At 38.9% G+C, this 19543-nt stretch overlaps 1 protein-coding gene across 2 annotated transcripts; it reads left to right on the forward strand.

The window, feature by feature from the left end:
* Nucleotides 1-247: 247 nt before the first annotated feature.
* LOC132195958 (tyrosine-protein phosphatase 10D) lies at nt 248-19527 on the forward strand. 2 transcript variants are annotated; one of them, XR_009441713.1, is made up of 23 exons: nt 248-469; nt 8501-8750; nt 9381-9487; nt 10032-10197; nt 10251-10354; nt 10676-10947; nt 11389-11576; nt 11636-11739; nt 12214-12388; nt 12610-12870; nt 12930-13035; nt 13180-13340; nt 13726-14058; nt 14719-14997; nt 15056-15348; nt 15411-15527; nt 15772-15931; nt 15992-16209; nt 16263-16624; nt 16679-17192; nt 17743-18127; nt 19037-19143; nt 19259-19398. XR_009441713.1 is itself a non-coding variant. In XM_059618283.1 (22 exons), exons 1-22 carry the CDS (start codon nt 428-430, stop codon nt 19288-19290), a joined length of 4629 nt encoding a protein of 1542 aa, XP_059474266.1. In that variant the 5' UTR covers nt 249-427; the 3' UTR covers nt 19291-19527. The 2 variants fall into 2 exon arrangements, 1 of the variants encoding a protein (XP_059474266.1); XM_059618283.1 differs by lacking the exon at nt 19037-19143 and having other exon boundaries at nt 249-469; nt 19259-19527.
* Nucleotides 19528-19543: the final 16 nt, after the last annotated feature.

Genomic DNA, 19543 nt, shown 5'->3' on the forward strand with positions numbered 1-19543 from the left:
CGACATCTTAAATCATTCAATGAGTTTCTGACTTTACAGTGGAACTCCTTTGTGCACACCACAACTATGCTCGGGAAAAGAAAGATGGCGTCGGGCGGACGGTGCTGCCTCCTAGCGACAGTGGGCGAAGCGGCGGCACGTTGGCCCCTTCCCCACCTGTTGGTCTCTCTCCGGCTCGGAGCGAAAGAAAAATAAATTGCGGCGTCTCCCCTCTCGCTCATGTTTTTCGAATTGAAGCCAAGCAGCAGCCTGAGCAGCCCAGTCATGAGGCCGCGTCGACAGCCGACGGTGGAATAAGTGTCCAGCGAGTGTCCGACTGCTCCCGTGCGAAACCCTCTTCGGACAGACTTGTGGTGGCGAAAAAAACATGATTTTGAGACGAGCAATGTTTCGTTGCTAGCGCGGATTACTTTTTCACCCTGAGGAGATGATGCGAACCTTGATTGTTGCCATCGCCCTGACCGTCCAGGTGAGCAAAAATTTTACCCAGAAATTAAGGTCAAATTAAAATGCAGAGTTGCAAAAAAAAAATAAGAACAGAAAAAGCCTGAAGCCGGCCCGAGCCAGAGAAAGTGCGCCACAGATGCACTCTCGCAATTGTATTTTCTTATTTTCGGTCACGTCAATTGTAGGTTGTTCCACTTTATTGGAAGAAAAATTTATAATCAAATTATTACAAATCTTGTAATTATTGAATCAGTTCAAATGATAATTTTGGTTAATTGTTTCGAAGCCGGATTTGTCCGGATTTGTTTTTTAATTTGACCCTGTTGTTTTCGGTTCGTTGAAAAGTGTTTTTGACATACATGGGTGCGCTCAACAATTTTGCGCTCGCGCTCGCGCTCGCGATCACTGGCAACAGTGCGCTCGCGCTCTGCGCTCGCGATCAAGATTTTGAAAATGTTGCGCTCGCGCTCTGCGCTCGCGCTCAAATTTTTAACAAGTCTTGCGCTCACGCGTTGCGCTCAAAAATATTTTTATCCGAGGAAAAAGTGCGACTTTTTAGACAATTTTTTAATATAACAAAAAATACATCGGCAATTGGAAATGATAAAGTTGAAGTTAAATCACCAAAATTGGGATCAGTTTTAAGTTTTTGGTATAAAAACACTGTTTTTCATTACAATTTTTGATCAAATTCGGGAATTTTTACTCTTGGTTTGAGCGCAAAATGAGCGCAATTGAGCGCTGCGCTCAGCGACCAATGCGCTCGCGCTCTGCGCTCGCGCTCACGATTTTGAAAATCGTGCGATCGCGCTCTGCGCTCGCGCTCATGAGCGCAGAGCGCGAGCGCAGAGCGCAAAGTGCGCTCTGCCCATGTATGGTTTTTGATGCAAAAGCCTCGAGTTAATTACGGTTTAATTAGATTTCAAGGACGCGCGCGTCTCCATTCACCGTTCCCACGCCTGAAAATTTTATCCTTTTATGGAAACAAACAAAATTGTTAATTTAAATGCAGCACTTTTAATTTTAAATTGAAAAGAAAAGCGAAAATAAATTAATTATAAAATTTTAAAAGATTAGATGGAATCATAAAATTTAATACTAAATTTTGAGATTTTCCAAAATCAACCCGAATAAATGCCATTAAAATTTTACCAGAACAATTTAAAATTAAATTTTGGATGTTGTACTTAAAAAATTTTAATTTTTAATTTTTTATACTAGTTTTAATTTGACGATCATTTAAAGATATTAATTGAATACATTTTGATCATTTGAAATTTTTAATACTTGTAAAATTGTTCTCAATTTAATTGCAATTTGTGAAATTATAACAAATATTTTGATTTAATTTGTTGGACAACAAAATTTTCAAAATATTTCAATTAGTATTTGAAAGTAAATTGAAGCATTGATTGAATCTGATCAGGTTTTGAGATAAATTTGGAGGTGTGGTTTTTCGTGAGCTTCCTCGTTGCTGCTCCACTTTCTCTCGGCAAAGCAAAAAAAAAATAATTCACATCGCAGACAAATTATCGAAATTAACGAGCCGTCCAATTTCAACTTGATAAAGTGCGGTAAAAGTTTTCGATTAACACAATGTTTAATTTGATCAAATGGTCAGATTTCTTATCATTTCTTAAAGGTAGATTTTGGTTTTAAGAACATTTTATCTTGAAAGTACTTTATTAAAAAAGAAAATGTGCTAATTTTAATCATCTCACCATAAAAAACGAAGGCAAATTTTTCCCAATTTTCGGTCACTTTTTTTGCGGAGCTTAAAAATTTTATTGAAATTGTTGATTATTTTTTAAATATTTAAAATAATTCTAAATTTCCAAATAAATTTGTGCCCAGAAAATTACAATTGTCTGACTAGTTAAAAAGTTTTGATGGCTCTAAAGGTTGGAAACCGTTTTTCTTTTCTTCTTTGGAGGATTCGGAAAAGGCGATTAAATTAAATCGTGACCATCAATAGAAGAAATTCCTAATTTTTATATTTTAAACGTTGATTTTCAGCAGAAAAGGAATTTCTTTAGAAAAATGTAAAATTTTTTTAGGGAGAGGTGTTAAAAGGAAAACAAACGCATTCTCTCACGCGCGTCTTTTCCTATTTGAATAAGAAAAGATGAACTTTTTCGTTTGTTTGTCGTCCAGAAAAGTTCAATATTATAATATAAAGAGTTGTAACGACTTTAAATTAAATGTTAATTTTTAAACTATTTAATTCCAAGTTTTTAATAATGAAAATTCATAAAAAAAATTATTATTTCATCTTAAAAATATTATTCAATTATTTTATAAATATAATTATTACTTTAAAATTATATTTTTAGACTTTTTGATATAAAAAAAATAATTTTTTAAATATAATTTGATATTTATTTTTAATTTGTTAGTGATAAAATTTAAATAAATGAAATAAAAAATTTTAAGTAAGCAGTTTAAGGTTTTCAATTTTATCCTTTCTTGAGCAAAATAATTTCGAAAGCCGAACTTTTCGCCAGAAAGAAAATGAGATGCAAAAAGAAGAATCGCCTTTTTTTCGTTGCCGCTTCTTGACCTTGGCGCCGATCCAAACAGCTCCTTTTTTCCTCGCGTACCTGAGCAGTTTTACCTAAGCAAGCGAGCAGACCTTTGCCTGCGACTCGCCTCCCCCACTTCTCTCTCTCAACCTGCCGAGCATAGAATAGAAAAGGCGTCAAATTATCGCGGCCGATCCAACAACGTGATTGCTTTTATCTCCTGAAAATATAAAATTATCATTGAAAAAAAATTGCATTTTATAAATAATTTTTTTTCTTATTCCGAGTATTTTGGTGGAAATCTTCAAAGAGACGTCATGTTCTAGTTTTCACGCTTAATCTGAATAATTGCAGATCTTTAAAATTAAATCGTTTTCAATCGTTTTCAACTTTGGAGGCTTCGGAAGTTTGAAAACTTTCCTCATCACTTTTTTTATAAAACACCAATAAATTTTATGAAATACAAATATTTTGGTAATTTTTATGATTATTTTTATAATTATAAGTAATAATTACTATTTGAATGCGTCAAAAATTATATTCTTTCCTGTTATCTCAGTTTTTAAAATCATCGTAAGTGATTTCGTCATTTCTATTTCCAGATCAGCTTTGAACATTTACAAATGTAAAATGAAAGAAAATCCAAAATTCCGGCTAATTAAAAAAAAAACATAATTAAATGGTTTTATTCTGATAGAATAAATTTTGATGATTTTTTTTTCTAACCTTTTTTTCATACAATTAGTGAAATTAGTAATAAGATTTATATACAATTTTGCAAAATGGGATAATAAAACTGTACAAATTTCATACAATTAATTAATTACTTTTTTTTAAGAAAGAAAGTTTATTAGGAAAATTATTTTACGATGGTTTGGCCGCAGCTGTTGTTGCTACACGTGTAAAGTTTCAACTTCACGCGTGGACAGCGCGTGTTTTTTTTTTTTTTTTTTTTTTTTGCTCTCCGCGTTGGCAAAGAATCAGATCAAATAAATCCACGCCGCGATGCAGTTTTACGTCGGACGAGAGCAGCAAAAAAAAAATTGTGAAGAAAACTGAAATCTCTTTTTGCGAGAAGGAAATTCAGCGGCAGCCGATTCAGCACTTGTGCGATTTTGAGCACCAAAACTTTTGTACGGATTCCTTACAAGCCTTTAAAAGTCAATTTCGTTCACATTTTTCAAAAAAAAAAACCATTTTTAGTGCAAATTGAACCAAAATATTAATAATTGAATGAACAATTTGAAGAAATTGTCAGAAAAAGAAGATTAAATTTTTGTTTAAAAATTTTTTAATAACTTCCACGCTGGATTATTTTTTTCAGTAATTTTATTGATCAATTTGAACCGAAATTTTCCGAATCGAAGAAAGTTTGCTGCGAAATCCTCGTTTTCTTGTTTTTTTCCTTTCGGCTGCGGTGGCGCGTGGAAAAAGTGGATTGCTCAAGCCGACGTGCGAACTTTCTTGCCGAACCTCGACGAATTGCTTTTTTCGTCCAACCTGTGTCGATTGGCCAACGCGCCAGAGACGGAGAGAATGGCAATTAAATGTGTGTCACTTGTTTGATGCACTCGCGTGAAAGGCTTCAATTAACGCAGCATCAAAGGCTAGTCAACTTAATTCAATTGCTTATTCATTCATTCCTTTCGAGAGGACAAAAAGAATCATTTGAAAAGGTCAAGTCGAGATTTTCATTTCTTCATTGGTTACGATAATTTTGCCAATTCCAGTGAAGCGATTAAATTTTAAATTTTTTAAATATCTCTTGAATCAACTTTTCTTATCTGAAGACTTAATAAAGTCTTAAATATTTAACTTAATTAATTCAATTTTGCCCTTTTGCGCCTTTTTATCAAGTACATTTTCACAGAAACCAAATTAAACAAAACCGTGAATTAAAATTCACATAGAAAAAGAAAAACTTCAGAGAACATTTTACATTTTTATTATTATTATTTTTTAATTACCATGGAATGTTTAATTTTAATTATTTTACAGTTGAATTAACGAAATTTCCAAGGAAATAATCAATTAAATACTCTTTTTATATCCAGCACAATTTACTGAGTTATAAATAAATAAAAATTCACAACTTGGTGTAAAATAAAAAATTTATAAAGAAAGTTGACAAATGGTGAAAAGTCACAAAGTCCAATTTGGGAACAATTTATTTCGCCTTTCACTTTTTGAGAAGTGCCTTCTTTTACACAAAACCACCGTCTCTGGAATGTTCCGAAATAAATAATTTTTTATTTTATTTTGGGGACGAATTCCATCAAAGCGATTGAATCGCCATTTCCTGTGCCAATCAATCGGAAATTCCATCATCGCCAAACAGGAAATGCACTTTTAACGAGATTCGTCGCCAGCATGGTTTAAAATTCATTACGAGAAAAGCAAATAAAATTCTTGCACGTCCGCGTTTTCCATTTTGTCTCTGGTCAGCTCTTTTTTTTTAACCTTTCGCGTTCAACGCACTAAAATCCAAAATTTCTAAGAAAATGGCACTTTTAGACTTTTAATCAAACTGAACTAAAATTACGATTAATTGTAATTTTTAATTTTCTGATAATTTTGTTTCCACGTAAAATTTCCATTCTTACATAAATATAAAATGAGAAAAAATTTAATATAATCAAAAAATTTGCTTGCATGCCAACATTCATAATTTGTAAAAAAATGCATCTTGAAAATTAATTAACAATTTGAATTATTTCCTTAATTCGACAAAATTAACGTGTGATTGAACGTGGCGATGAAGTAATTAGTCGGGCGCTGGAGTTAATTGCGTGCGGTTGCATAAAGTCTTGTCTGGTCGCCTTGGTGGGCAAAATTAGAGCGGCGTGCTCGAATTGCAGTTGCGCGTTTATTGCCCCTTTCCTTTCCTTCGTCACGCCAATTATTTCCTACAAAAGCTCTCGAGTCCAATTGCATTTGCCGCCGCTTAAAAAAATTAACCATTTGACTGTAAAAAAATTAGTAATAATAAGAACCAAAGTGATGACTAATTTTTTCTAATTAAAGTTGAAAAAATTTGCATCGTTAACTTTAAAATTGATCAGTCGGCTTCGTTTGATCTAAAAACCTAAAAACGATAAAATTATTGTTTATTTCTACAATTTTCTGCCTTTTTTTTATTTCTTTTTGACAAAATCAAAATTTCTTTTGACCTGCTTTTGACCAAATGAATTATAAACTTAGTGAAAAAGTGGAAATAAAAGTCTGATTTTGAATATTTTTTGTAGATTGCTAAAATAATTTATATCAAAAAATTAATTTGATTAATTAAAATGATGTGAAACATAATTTACATGACTAATTTAATTTGCAGGGGAAATTTCATAAATTTTTTGAATTCAACTCTTTTCTTTCAAATTAAATGAAGCTTTAAATTATTCTTTGCTGCAGCCATTAGTTTTTTTTTTCAGTGAGAACAATTAATCTTCAGCTCCCGTTTATAGTTTTTTTTCTGTCAAGTGCGTCACTGAGTTTTTGTTGCACTTACGCACGCACTGCTGCAGAGAAAAGGGTTTCGATTCTCACACACTCGGATCCGCTCTGACTTTTTTGCCACTCAAGTAAAGTCACATCGAATGACCTCATGCTCAGTTTTAATTTATTTGAACAGTAAAAATAGATCAGTTTAAAAATTTCAATTAAAAATTGTATATTTCATAAAAGTTTTACTATTTTCAAGCTTCATACATACCTGATTTTTAACATAAAAACCTTTTTAATTTTAATCCAATATTTAGAATTAAATAATTAGCAAAAACATGATCTCCAAATCAATTAATTAATGAAAATTAATCAATGAAACCTGATAATTTTTAATTCTCTATGAAGTCGGACAGAAAATTTTTAATTTTCCACTCAATATTTCATCCAAAATTTACTTTTTCATTAATTATCTATTTATTTTTCTTTTTTTGAAGTAAAGTAAGAAAAAAAATTAAATGGATGTCGCAAATATTTCTGCGAATTTATTTACGCGAGTGTGATAATTAGGCGCGTGTCCATTTTACTTTTCGCTAATCAGGCTCGCTCGTGATCTTGAGCGCAAACATTTTTGGTTTTGTTTAGTTTTATTTTCGCGTCGCTGGAAATTAGCAGAGGAGAGAAGGCTGCATTTTCTCACGCGGCTGAATTGGCCTGCAAAGCTAATAGGCTAACCCACTTTGCTCCGCGCACAGTGAAAAGCACAAGTTTCCAGTTATGTCGGCGCATTCACTCTGTGCCGGCCGACGCGAAATTTTCACAGTTACAAATATCCACCGCTAACCAATAGAAAGAAAAGAAGTCAACCAATATAGTTTTGCAATTCGAAGCAGAATTTGTGCAAAAACTTTGTCAAATTGTTATTTGCATTTGCTTAAATTCAAGAATAAAATAATTTTAAAATATTAAATAATTTTCGTTTAATAAAAGGAGAATTTTATTTTGGTAAATTTTTTTATGAAATTAAATTCATTTTAAATTAAGTATGGATTTTTTTATTTAAATTTGCGTGAATCGCTGGCCAGGGAGAAAAACGAAGGCCGCGTTTGCATATGATGGGTGTGGGTGCAGCGGCGTGGCGCAGAGGAATGTCCTTAATTGCAACGCTTCCTCTCTCGCTGCCCCCAGCGCATGTCACTCCTATAATTAGACAATTAAACGCGACCGGAAAACGCTTCCAACGAGACGCACAACACCGGCGACAATCGCGTGCAAAATTTATATCCAAATCCGTCAGCAATTTGGTTAATAAAAAAAAAAAAATCATCTAATTCCGCAATATTCGTTTTATAATTTGGCCGAAATAAAAATTCAACTGATTTTCTTTATATGTAAATGCAATTTTGTTAATCACACAAATAAATTATTTGATTTACCTCAAATTAGAGATATTCTTATTTCACAAAATTTCTATAAAAATTTGCATTTATTCAAATTCGATTGAAATAATGCATTTTATTCACATGTGATGCTGATTTTGTAATAAAATCGAGTGAAGAAGTGCAAATTTTTCTGTGTAAAGAAAATTTACAAAAATCTACAATTTTTTTTTGTTCATTTAAAGGAAATTGCCTTCTTGATGAATATAAAATTGCAAAAAAACTAAGAAAATTAAAAATGATCAATTAATTTTCTTAAAATTGTTAAATGATATCTGAAAAATCTGAACAATGATCAAATTTAAAAGTTGATTTAAATAGAAATTATGTTCAAAATTTGCAAGAATTTAGTTAAATTAATGAATGAGCATTTCTTAAAATTCAAAAGTGCTGCTTTTAATTATTTGGCGATTATTTCTTCCTTGGCTCGGAAAAAAACTAGCTTTTGGCAAAGAGGATTGTGTATATTTTGATTCAGTTGTTAGTCATCTCGAGTGGAAAAAGAAGCCTTCTGGGAATTAGCTTCGGGGTTTAAATTTGGCCCGAGCGCCGCGAAACAAAGCAGGAAGTTTGAAATTATTGGCGGCGCCGGATGCAAAGTTTGGTTCCCGAATTAGAATTAATTTTTTTTTTGCTCGGCGTGTTTGGACACAGGTGGGCGTGGCGACGGACCTGGTGATCCAGATCCCGGGCAACCCGAGCTCCGAGGGGGGCATCTACCGGCTCGACTACGACCCCCCGCGGGGGCTGCCGCCCCCGAACGCCACCTTCTCCTCCAGGGACATCCGCAACGACACGATCGCGTTCAGGAACGGCCTGCCCGGCACGCTCTACTCCTTCAAGCTCTTCTACACCAACTCCACCTTCAACGACCTCCTCACCTGGCGCGCCTCCATCATCACCCGTGAGTCGCAATTAATTTTGAATCAAAATTCTTATTTAAATTAAATTTGCAAAAGTTACGAGGAAAAATTTGGAATTTTTTATGTATAGTTTTGGGAAAATTTAGCAAATTTTAAAATGTAAAAACCTTTTTCTTCTTCCTTTTCTCAATTTGACCAAATTTTTGTGCAAAAAATTTAAGATTTTATGCAAATTAAAAGTTTACCTTTTGGCGAAAATCTTTTTATCAAGAAAGTTGTTTTTACGCAATATATTCCATGTGGAAATTAGTAATATTAAAATTAACAAGTTAAAATTTTGATTTAATCTGATTAATCTTTTCATTTACAACTGTAAAATTGTAATCAAGCTTTGAATTTTGAAATTACAACCTTATTGAATTGTGTGAATTTAAGCAATAATGAAGTTCATTATCGTTAATTGACTTATTTTCTATTACTTGCATAATTACTTTTCTAATTTTCTGCTTAAAAATTATTTGTATTGTAATTTTATTTTTGGAAATTAATATCATAAAATTAGAATTGAATTGAATTTTTCCTTTAATTTTCATCAATTTAATTGAACAATCGCCCAGAATGCTATTTGTTTGAGCGCAATTGATTCTCATTTCTGTCTATTTTTTTTTCAGCACCGGACCCACCGTCCAATTTGTCAGTGACGGTCGCGAGTGGCGACTCGGCGCAGATCAACTGGAGCCCTCCCAAGCAGGGAGGATTCACCGGCTACAAACTCAAGGTTCATTCAAATTCTCAATTATTTGCAATTCTTGCTAAATTTGTTGAAAATGAAACGTAATTTTAATTTTTATGAAAACTGACGAACTTGTAACTTAAAAATCAATTAAATAAATTATTGAACTCTAAATTTTCAAAAAGATTTTTAAATCATCTGGAAATCGAGTTTCTTTTGAGGAGGACTAAATTCCCTTTAATTTAAAACTGTTTATTTTCCTGAAATTTTGATCATGATATCAAATTGTATCGTTAAATTTTGTAACAAAATTTACTAATTTTTTTAATTATTCATACATTCCTCTTTAAAAAATTTGATTCATTAGCCAGCTTGATGAGTTTTAAGAGTTCAAAAGTTTCTCCAAATTTTCAAGAAAATGCGTTTCTAATTAAAAATATTCTTCGTGATTACAATTTTTTAGTTAAATTTGCTTCAGTAAGAAATTTAAAGTAAACAGAAAATTATGTACATCTCTAAAATAATTTAAAATTAAACCCATGAAAAGTGAAATTTAAATAAAAAGACCGATATACTTGGTGAGTTTCAGGTGGTTCCTTTGCCTGAGGTGGCGAACAGCGCGCGAATCTTCGAGAGCAGCCAGTCGAATTTCAACCTGCAGAATTTGACCTCGGGCGCCTCTTACCAGGTGCAGCTCTTTTCCGTCTACGATGGCAAGGAGAGCATCGCCTACACCTCCCACAACTTCACCACAAGTAAACAACAATTCCAAAATGAATTGAATTTGAAAATTGAAATTGAATTTCAGAGCCGAACACTCCTGGCAAGTTCATCGTGTGGTTCAGAAATGAAACGACGCTGCTCGTTTTGTGGCAACCGCCGTTCCCGCCCGGCGAGTTCGACTACTACAAGGTACTGGAACTTTTTATAAATATATTTATTAATTTGGTTTTGCAACAAAATTGGGTCGAAATACAAATTGAGTCTGTGGAATTGTTTTACTAATGGTGAGAATTTGCAGGCATTGTTGTAAATAATTTGGTAGGATTTTTAAAATTTGAGCTCCTGTTAAATGGGCAATTCTGAGAATTTTTCAAAATATTTGCTTTTTGTCGACAAAAAAAAACTTTCAATGATTATTGTCAAAATAAATAGTTCCATCGACATTTTCATCATTCGTATTTTGCTTTGTGTTGGATTATTTGACGAATATTTCTTGAAAATTTTGTTCAGGTGTCGATCGAGCCGCCGGACGCGCGGGAAAGCGTGTTGTACGTGAAGGACGAGGGCGAGCCGCCGGGGCCGGCGCAGGCCGCGTTCAAGGACCTGGTGCCGGGCAGGGCGTACAACATCTCGGTGCAGACGATGAGCGACGGCGAAGTGTCCATCCCGACCACCGCGCAGTACCGCACCGTGCCCGAGCGACCCCTCAGCGTCTCCTTCGACGACAACAGCATCACCTACAACTCCTTCAGGGTCGTCTGGGACGCGCCGGCAGGTCAAAGGTAAAAATGTCAAATTCTAGAAACACAAAAATTGGTCCTTTGTGGCAAATATTGATTGATTTTTGAGCAAAAATAAGTGAAAAAGGCAATTTGTTAGACTTAATTTTTGAAAATTATATATTTTTTTCAATGAAAAAAAGGTGCTATTTAATCAAATTGCTGAAAATAGGTGATTTTAAACCTCAATTATTTTAATTTTTTTTTCATTTCAACATTTTACTTCAGTTGCGATTAAAAAAAAAATGCTTAAACCTACTTTTAACCAATTTCAAACAAATTTGGAATTTTTTCAAGAGAAATTCATAATGAATTCAAAAATAAAGTTATAATGAAATTTTGTGATCATTCTTTTAAAAAATTGAACCTTCCCTTTTTTCAATATGATTAATTTTGATAAAAAATTATGATTTTTTTTTAAATAACTTTGAATTGTTTATGCAGCGAATTCGACAAGTACCAGATTTCGCTGACGGGGATGCGTCGACCGGCGCCCGTCATCAAGGGCAAGGAGAGTCCGCGCATCCTCGAGTTCAGGGACGGCCTCGAGCCGGGCAAAACGTACCAGGTCAGCGTCAAGACCATGTCGGGCAAGGTGGCCAGTTGGCCCACCAGCGCCAACATCACCCTCGGTGAGAGTCGCAATTTCGATATTACTTTTTAGAAAAATTAACAAAATAAAAACTTGCAGTTCCTCTGAGCGTCATCAACCTCAGCTCGAGCACCGACGAGGAGACCGGTGACGTCATCATCAAGTGGACGCCCAACCCGGCCAGCTTCCAAGACTCGTACAAGGTAAACAAAAAATTGAAAATCTGTTATTCTGTTCTTAAAAGTTGCTTCTCAAAAATTCCCACCGAAAGTTGATTTTTTTTTTTTAAGTTTAATTTCATTGAATAAACATGAGATTTTTTTACAATTTTTTCATCCTGGCTGTAGTTGAATCCAAAAGTTGGTAAAAATTAATTTTGATTTCGTTAATTTTATGTCCTATACAATCTGAAATGTCAGAAAATGTGATTTTTCTTCTCATTGTGGATGAAAAATCTCAATTTTGAACCTACCAGCCTCTCGAGAGGTTTTTCCACAAAATTATTTAAATGACTTAAATTTTGCACAACTTTTTTTAATTGTTTTCCAAAAAAGGTGCTATTTTATCTAGCAATTAAGTCTCTTTGATTAATGTAAAATTTAGTGAAATAAAAAACAAATAGAGATTGGCTTTGGATTGGGAATTACTGCAGATTGTACAAAATTTGAAACTTGCAGCTGAGTTATCACGAGGTGGACACAAACAACGGCGACCGGGACACAAACACGGTGGTGGTTGAGGACTCGAGCATCCGGCTCGAGTCGCTGCTGCCCGGACGCAACTACTCGGTCACGGTGCACGCCATCAGCAACCACGTCGAGAGCAACGGCACCTCCATCTACCAGGCCACAAGTACCTAATTTTTTCTTGAATACGATTTATTTATTTCCACATGGATCTGTTTTTTAAAAAAATATGATGAATTAAAATCATAAAAGTTTCACTTTTTTTTTGAAAATAAGCTTGTTTATTAAAAAATTTACTCTTTTTATCAAAATATATCTTCATGATTTTGGAACTTCATTAAAATTTCCGGCGAATCATTTCTTGACGTGTTTTTGTTTCTCAAAAAGGGCCGTCGTCGCCGATCATCGAGGACCTTCGGCCGACGCACAACGGGCTGAACATCTCTTGGAAGTCGGACGTGAACTCGAAGCAGGACGAGTACGAGGTCACGTACAGCCGCAACGACACCGGCAACGTCGTCAAAACCATCACCTCCGAGTCGAGACTGGCCCTGACGGGGCTCGAACCTGGCGCAGGGTACCACCTGCAGGTCGTCGCCATCAGCCACGGCCTCCGCAGCGAGCCCCACATCAACTTCCAGGCAGTTTGTCAGTGTTTTTACCTTATTTGGGATTCAAGATAATCCTAAAAAATGGCTGAATTTCAGATCCGCAGCCGCCGAGGAACTTGACCATCGAAAAGCTGACCAGCAACTCGGTCATTGTCAAGTGGCAGCCGCCTTCGGATTCCATTTTCTCCGAATACATTATTAGGTGGGTGAAGAAAATCATCACTAACAATTGCAAAACTTAAACAAAACATGGGACTTCTTCCGTTTCAGCTTTAATTTCTAATTTAAATCAATATTTTGTATATTTTTTTTAAATTTTTTTACCAAATCTTTACTATTCATTCAGGCACCAAACAGACGACGGCAAGTTTTACAAATTGCCACCTGTGAAGGTCAACGAAGCCGAGATAACCGACATGATTGCCGGGGAGAAGTACCTGATTCAGGTCAACACAGCCAGCTTTGGGGTCGAGAGCACCGACCCCCTCGAGGTCACCCAGACTGTCCGTAAGTTGATCTTTTTACTTCTTTTTTATCTGGCCCATGCTAAGTTCATATGGCTTAATTTGGCTGTTGGGTTAAAGTAGCCCAGACTTGACTAAGTTAGCCTGGACTAAGGCCAAGGTTAAATTAGGCTGGCCCAGGAAAATATAGCCCTCAACTAGGAAAAAGACCAGGCTAGGTTAAATTACCCCGATCTTGATTAAGTTAGCCTGGGTTAATTCCAAGGTTAAGTTAGCCTGGACCAGGTTAATTTAGCCCTTAACTATGAAAATAACCTAGGCTAATTTAAATTAGCCTAGTCTTGGTTAAGTTAGCCCAGACTTGACTAAGTTAGCCTGGGTCAGGTTAAGATTTTGAATCACCCTGAATGACCTTTTGACCAAAATAGAGCCGAACCCTGTGACCAACATCGTGTCCCTGATCGACTCGGTGAACGTGACCTTGGAGTGGCCAAAGCCCGAGGGACGCATCGACCTGTACTCGATCGCGTGGAAGCTGGAGGAGCAGCTGGGGGAGCCCGAGGAGGAGGAGGGGGAAGGGGAGGAGGGCAGGGCGCCGACTTCAGGCAACAAGACCATCTCCTCGGCGGACGTGGTCGAGCTGAACGGGCGGGTGCGCGTGTTGGTCGGCGAACTGGTGCCCGGCGCCAAGTACAGCCTCCAGATCTTCACCACCTCCCACGGGCTCAAGAGCGAGGTCACCGCCCTCACCACCAGGACAAGTAAGGACACCCCCACCCTTTTTTAATTTACATCAACTGAATGATTTTTTTGTTTCATTTTTTTACTGGGAAACTTTTTAAAGGGAAAAAGGTTGAATTCCCTTTAATTGAAATACCAAAAGATTTGGGATTTTGAAAATTTCTCAAAATTTCTTATTTTATAGCGGCTTGGTAATTTTTTAAAGACGTGATTGTAAAAATATCCTGCCAAAAAGTATAATTATAAATTATAATGATTCATTTATTTAAATATTCCTAAATATTCAAGATAGTTGTCCTACTTGAGAGGCCATTGTATGGATAATTAGTCTAGCCTAATTTTTTTTAAATGTTCAGGGTCAAAGGGCAGTTGATAAAAATCAACCTTGAACATGATAAATTATATCCTTTTTGAGCTAGAAAAAATAATTATTGCCCTGACGTTTTCTTTCCGGTCATGTGTCACAATTCGCACAGAATGGTGACAAGTTCATAAAAGGTCATTGACCCTTTGACCTGCAACTCCACAAAATTCGAGTATTTCATTTAAAAATTAATTTAAGAAGAAATTCTGTAAATGGCATAATGAAATTCTCAAAACGTTTTATAATAAAATACAAAGAAACCCAAAAAAATTGTATCATTTCAAATTGTTTAATTTTATTCTTGACCTTTTTAAAGTGCCACTGCTTCAAACGGAGATCGTAGTGGTGAACGACCAGGAGATCAGCGACGCCCTGACCCTGAGGTACACGAAGACGCCCAAGTCGGTGTCCCGCTTCGACACGTACCGCTTCATGCTGTCCGACCCAAGCATCCCGGTCAAGGAAAAGGCGGCCAACGACACCGAGACCAAGGTGACCTTCAGCGACCTGGTGCCAGGGCGGCTGTACAACATCACCGTGTGGACAGTGTCGGACGGCGTCGAGAGTCTTCCCCTGCAGCGCCAAGACCGGCTGCGTGAGTGTGCCCGACCCTGAGACCTTACCCCGACCCTGAGTTATGTGTTTGCTTGCAGATCCGAACCCCATCAAGTGGATCAACGCGTCCAGGGTGACGGACACGGAGGTGACCCTGATGTGGGACAAGCCGAACGGCGAGTACAACACCTTTGAGGTGCAGTACCTGAACCTGGACGGCGTGCTGCTGCAGAACCTGACCCTGGGCACCAGCATCACCGTGGCGGGGCTCAAGCCGCACCGCAACTACACCTTCACCGTGGTGGTCAGGTCTGGCAGCGAGTCCTCGGCCCTGCGCAGGTCCCTCCCCGTCAGCGCCACCTTCTCCACCCAGGAGTCGGTGCCCAACAAGGTGCGACGACCTTTCGTCTTTCTCAAAATCGGTTCAAATAAACTAGCAAAATTTGTCCTCAGGTGGAGCGGTTTGTCCCGGTGCACGTCAAGCCCAAGGAGATCGAGTTCGAGTGGTATTTGCCGCCCAGTGACCACAACGGCATCATCCTCCAGTACACCATCACCTATGGATTAGAGGTCGGTTGAACAACAAGCAAAGGCCTTAGATTTCTACATTTTAATAGAAATTTTCCTACTCCTTTGAAAAAAATTACAGGAAAAGTTAAAATTTTTTTTTGAAAATCAAAATTGTCCAACCTAGTTTGATGTTTTAGAGGCTTTAAAGGTTGAAAACTGATTTTGTTTAAACCCCGAGTGGAATTTTTGGAGCCCAAGCAAACAAATATTGGATTGCGTCATTTCAAGTTAATTTCACTTGCAGAAATCCAACACGTGGAAGGAGGAACACTTCCAGCCGTCCGAGCTGCACGGCGTCATCCGCAACCTGGTTCCTGGCAAGACGTACCTGTTCAAGATCCAGGCCAAGACGAGGGTGGGCTATGGCCCCGAGAGCCAGACCAAACTCAAAACGCCCATTTTCGGTACCAATTTTTGATGCCCTTTCGATTATTACGTTCACTTTTGACCTTGTACCTTGGCAGCTCCTCCGAAGCCCGGCAGCCAGGTGGTGCCGACCGAGGTGCGCAGGACTTCGAGCACCATCCAGATCCGCTTCCGCAAGAACTACTTCTCCGAGGAGAACGGGGAGGTCGTCGCGTACGCCATCATCGTGGCCGAGGACACCAGCAAGAACGCGTCCGGCCTCGAGATGCCCAGCTGGAAGGACGTGCAGGCCTACAATTCGTGGCCACCCTATCAGGTGCTGAGGGTTATTTTAAAAGATTAATTAATTTGCTAATTGTTGGTGCGAAGGTGATGGAGCCTTCGAAGCTGTTCCAGAACTCGACGGTGGAGGACTTCACGATCGGGAGCGACGCCAACTGCGGGGGCCGCGCGGGCTACTGCAACGGCCCCCTCAAGTCGGGCACCACGTACAGCGTCAAGATCAGGGCGTTCACCTTTGCGGACAAGTTCACCGACACCTTCTACAGCTTCCCCATCCAGACGGACAACGACAACACGGCGTGGATCGTCGGCTTCACCGTGCCGGTGGTGCTGCTGGCCGTGCTGCTCGTCTTCGTCATGGCCGTGCGCAGGCGCAAGAACGTCTGCAACAACCTCGAGGCCAGACACAACGACGCCATGTCTCTGCCGGACAGCGTCATGGAAACCAGGTCTTAATTTTGTTAAAATTTTTTAAAATTTATTTTATTTTTATATAACTGCAGCCGTCCTGTGAAGCTGAAGGACTTTGCCGAGCACTACCGCATCATGTCGGCGGACTCGGACTTCCGGTTCAGCGAGGAGTTCGAGGAGCTGAAGCACGTGGGCCGCGAGCAGGCGTGCACGGCGGCGGACCTGCCCTTGAATCGGCCCAAGAACCGCTTCACCAACATCCTGCCGTACGACCACTCGCGCTTCAAGCTGCAGCCGAGCGACGACGACGAGGACGGCAGCGACTACATCAACGCCAACTACGTGCCCGGCTGCAACTCGCCGCGCGAGTTCATCGTCACGCAGGGCCCGCTGCACTCGACGCGCGACGACTTCTGGCGCACCTGCTGGGAGAGCAACAGCAAGGCCATCATCATGCTGACCAGGTGCGTGGAGAAGGGCCGCGAGAAGTGCGACCACTACTGGCCCTACGACACGCAGCCCGTCTACTACGGCGACATCCAGGTCACCATCCTCAACGAGAGCCACTACCAGGACTGGAACGTCTCCGAGTTCAGGATGTGCAGGGTGAGTTTAGCGTAATTGCAAAGCCCTTGCCGAGACGATTCCGAAGATATATTAGAAGTTGCGGTTTGCTTGAAAAGTGCGAGAGCTATACCCGTTTGAAGTTTCCGGACGGCGGCCATCTTTGTAAAATGGCGGATTGTCCGAAGTTTCCTAGCCTCACTCCATCGCCGATTTTCATTCAAACTATGTCATGTCGCATATCCCTGGTATCGTCTTGTTAAGTACTATTCAGTTGAAAAGGTAGACTTAGCCAAAATGATCAAATGTAATTAAAATTGTTTAAAAACAACTTATGCATTTAAAAAAATATATCTTGCTCTCGCATAGCCCTTGCCTAGGCGAGTGCAACGATATATTGGAAGATGTATTTCAGTTGAAAAATGCAAGAGTTACACCCGTTTAAAGATTCCTGATGGCGGCCATTTTTGTAAAATGGCGGAATTTGCAAAACCCCAGACTACGGCCAATTTTTATTCCAACCCCACCTTGTAACATATCCCTGGAATCGTCTCGACGAGCTGAAGCCAATTTTGATACAATTTTGTTTCAGGGCGACTCTACGCGGCTGGTGAAGCACTTCCACTTTTCGACGTGGCCGGACTTTGGCGTGCCGGACCCGCCGCAGACGCTGGTGCGTTTCGTGCGGGCGTTCAGGGACCGCGTGCCGCCCGACCAGCGGCCCGTGGTGGTGCACTGCAGCGCGGGCGTCGGCCGCTCGGGCACGTTCATCGCGCTGGACCGGCTGCTGCAGCAGATCAAGAAGGACGACACCGTGGACATCTTCGGCATCGTGTACGCCATGCGCAAGGAGCGCGTGTGGATGGTGCAGACGGAGCAGCAGTACATCTGCATCCACCAGTGCCTGCTGGCGGTGCTCGAGGGCAAGGAGAACGACTTTGGGCCGCGCGAGATCCACGAGAACGAGGGCTTCGACGGTAAACCCTAAATCAACCCCATCTTTCTCTGCCCTGTCACATTTTAAGTGGATTCAACTTTCTTTCAGAATAGCAAAAACGGGATAATTTTATAGAATCTTCGAATTTTTCTTCCTGACGAGAAAAAAAATCACTTTTTGCTAGCCATTATTTTAATTATAACAAATTTTGTCATTTCAGTGGTTTAAAAATCCAAAATATAACCTTCAGCCTATATGCAAATCAGGGTTGACGAGCGCGCTGATTTTAAGCACGCTCGCGCTCTTTTCTGAAAATTGCGCTCGCGCTCTCCAATTTTTCCTCACGCGAGCGCTCAAGCTCGCGCTCTTTACCCAAAAGAGCGCTCGCGAGCGCTCTTTTTCTGGGGTCGCTATTTTTTAAGTGAAATTGTTATTTGGATGGGTTTTCTTCAATATTTCTTACGTACAATTCTATTTTCATTGCTATTTTATGTAAGGTCTAAAAATATAGTTATTTCCATTGAGTTTCATACAAATATTTTTCGAAAATTTGGAAAATGAAAAATTCTCTATGTTTTTCGACCAATATTTCACCAATTTATGGTCCCCAAAAAGAGCGTAAATGAGCGCTCTTTTCAGCGCTCTTTTGACAAAAACGCTCGCGCTCCCGCTCGCGGCATGAAAAAAATCGACGCTCGCGCTCCGCTCGCGAGCGCTCCGCTCTTTTGAGCGCTCTTTCAGAGCGCTCGTCAACCCTGATGCAAATAATTAAAAATAATAATTTTTAGAAAATCAACATCTTTTGATTAAATAATTGAACCAATTGAAAATTTTGTTAAATTTAAAGTAAAATTGTTACGAGGTTGGATCAACTTAAAATTTTGGTGCTAATGGGATTCAGCTGGGTGGTGACGGCCTTTTGACTACTCAAGGTGTTGTGTTTCCCAAGGCAAAGGTGCTGCGGCGGTCGGTGCTTCAGAAAAGGCGAGATGACCCTGCCCTGTCTCCGTCCACTGGTTCTCTTTCCTTTCATCTGTGCAGGCGGCTTTTGCTCTGGTTGGTACTTGTGCACGCCTCTAACCTAACCCTGCGCCTTTACTAAACAATTTCGCCATTAAAAACTTGTCCCATGGAAACCAAAGTGCTACTTTTTTCTTCAATCGTGTTTCAGACGACGAAGGAATTGCCGAGTCAGGCATGTGAACTCTCTCTGCGCAGCCATATTGCTACTTTTAATGATATTTAATTGTTGTACTCCGAAGAAAAATTTTGAGGAACAAACGAAAGATCTGCAAGAACAAAACTCGGTATTTTGTCGACGAAGCACTGAATTGTGATATTACTTGTTATCGGAAAAGGAAATTGAATGAGATTCCAAAAGGGTGCCTTCTTTTTTTATGTAAAAATCAGCCCGTCCCGACGATTTGTTATTTTAACTGGCTCGACAATAATTTTA

Source organism: Neocloeon triangulifer, unplaced genomic scaffold, assembly GCF_031216515.1.
Source record: "Neocloeon triangulifer isolate White Clay Creek 2 clone unplaced genomic scaffold, ASM3121651v1 ptg000011l, whole genome shotgun sequence".
Classification (NCBI taxonomy): domain Eukaryota; kingdom Metazoa; phylum Arthropoda; class Insecta; order Ephemeroptera; family Baetidae; genus Neocloeon; species Neocloeon triangulifer.

Bases quoted from the DNA above. Each gene is read 5' to 3' on its own strand.
- LOC132195958 (XM_059618283.1), top strand. From the start codon at position 428: ATGATGCGAACCTTGATTGTTGCCATCGCCCTGACCGTCCAG. The intron at 470-8,500 runs GTGAGCAAAAAT...GTTTGGACACAG, and splicing joins CCATCGCCCTGACCGTCCAG to GTGGGCGTGGCGACGGACCT. The intron at 16,625-16,678 runs GTCTTAATTTTG...ATATAACTGCAG, and splicing joins GACAGCGTCATGGAAACCAG to CCGTCCTGTGAAGCTGAAGG.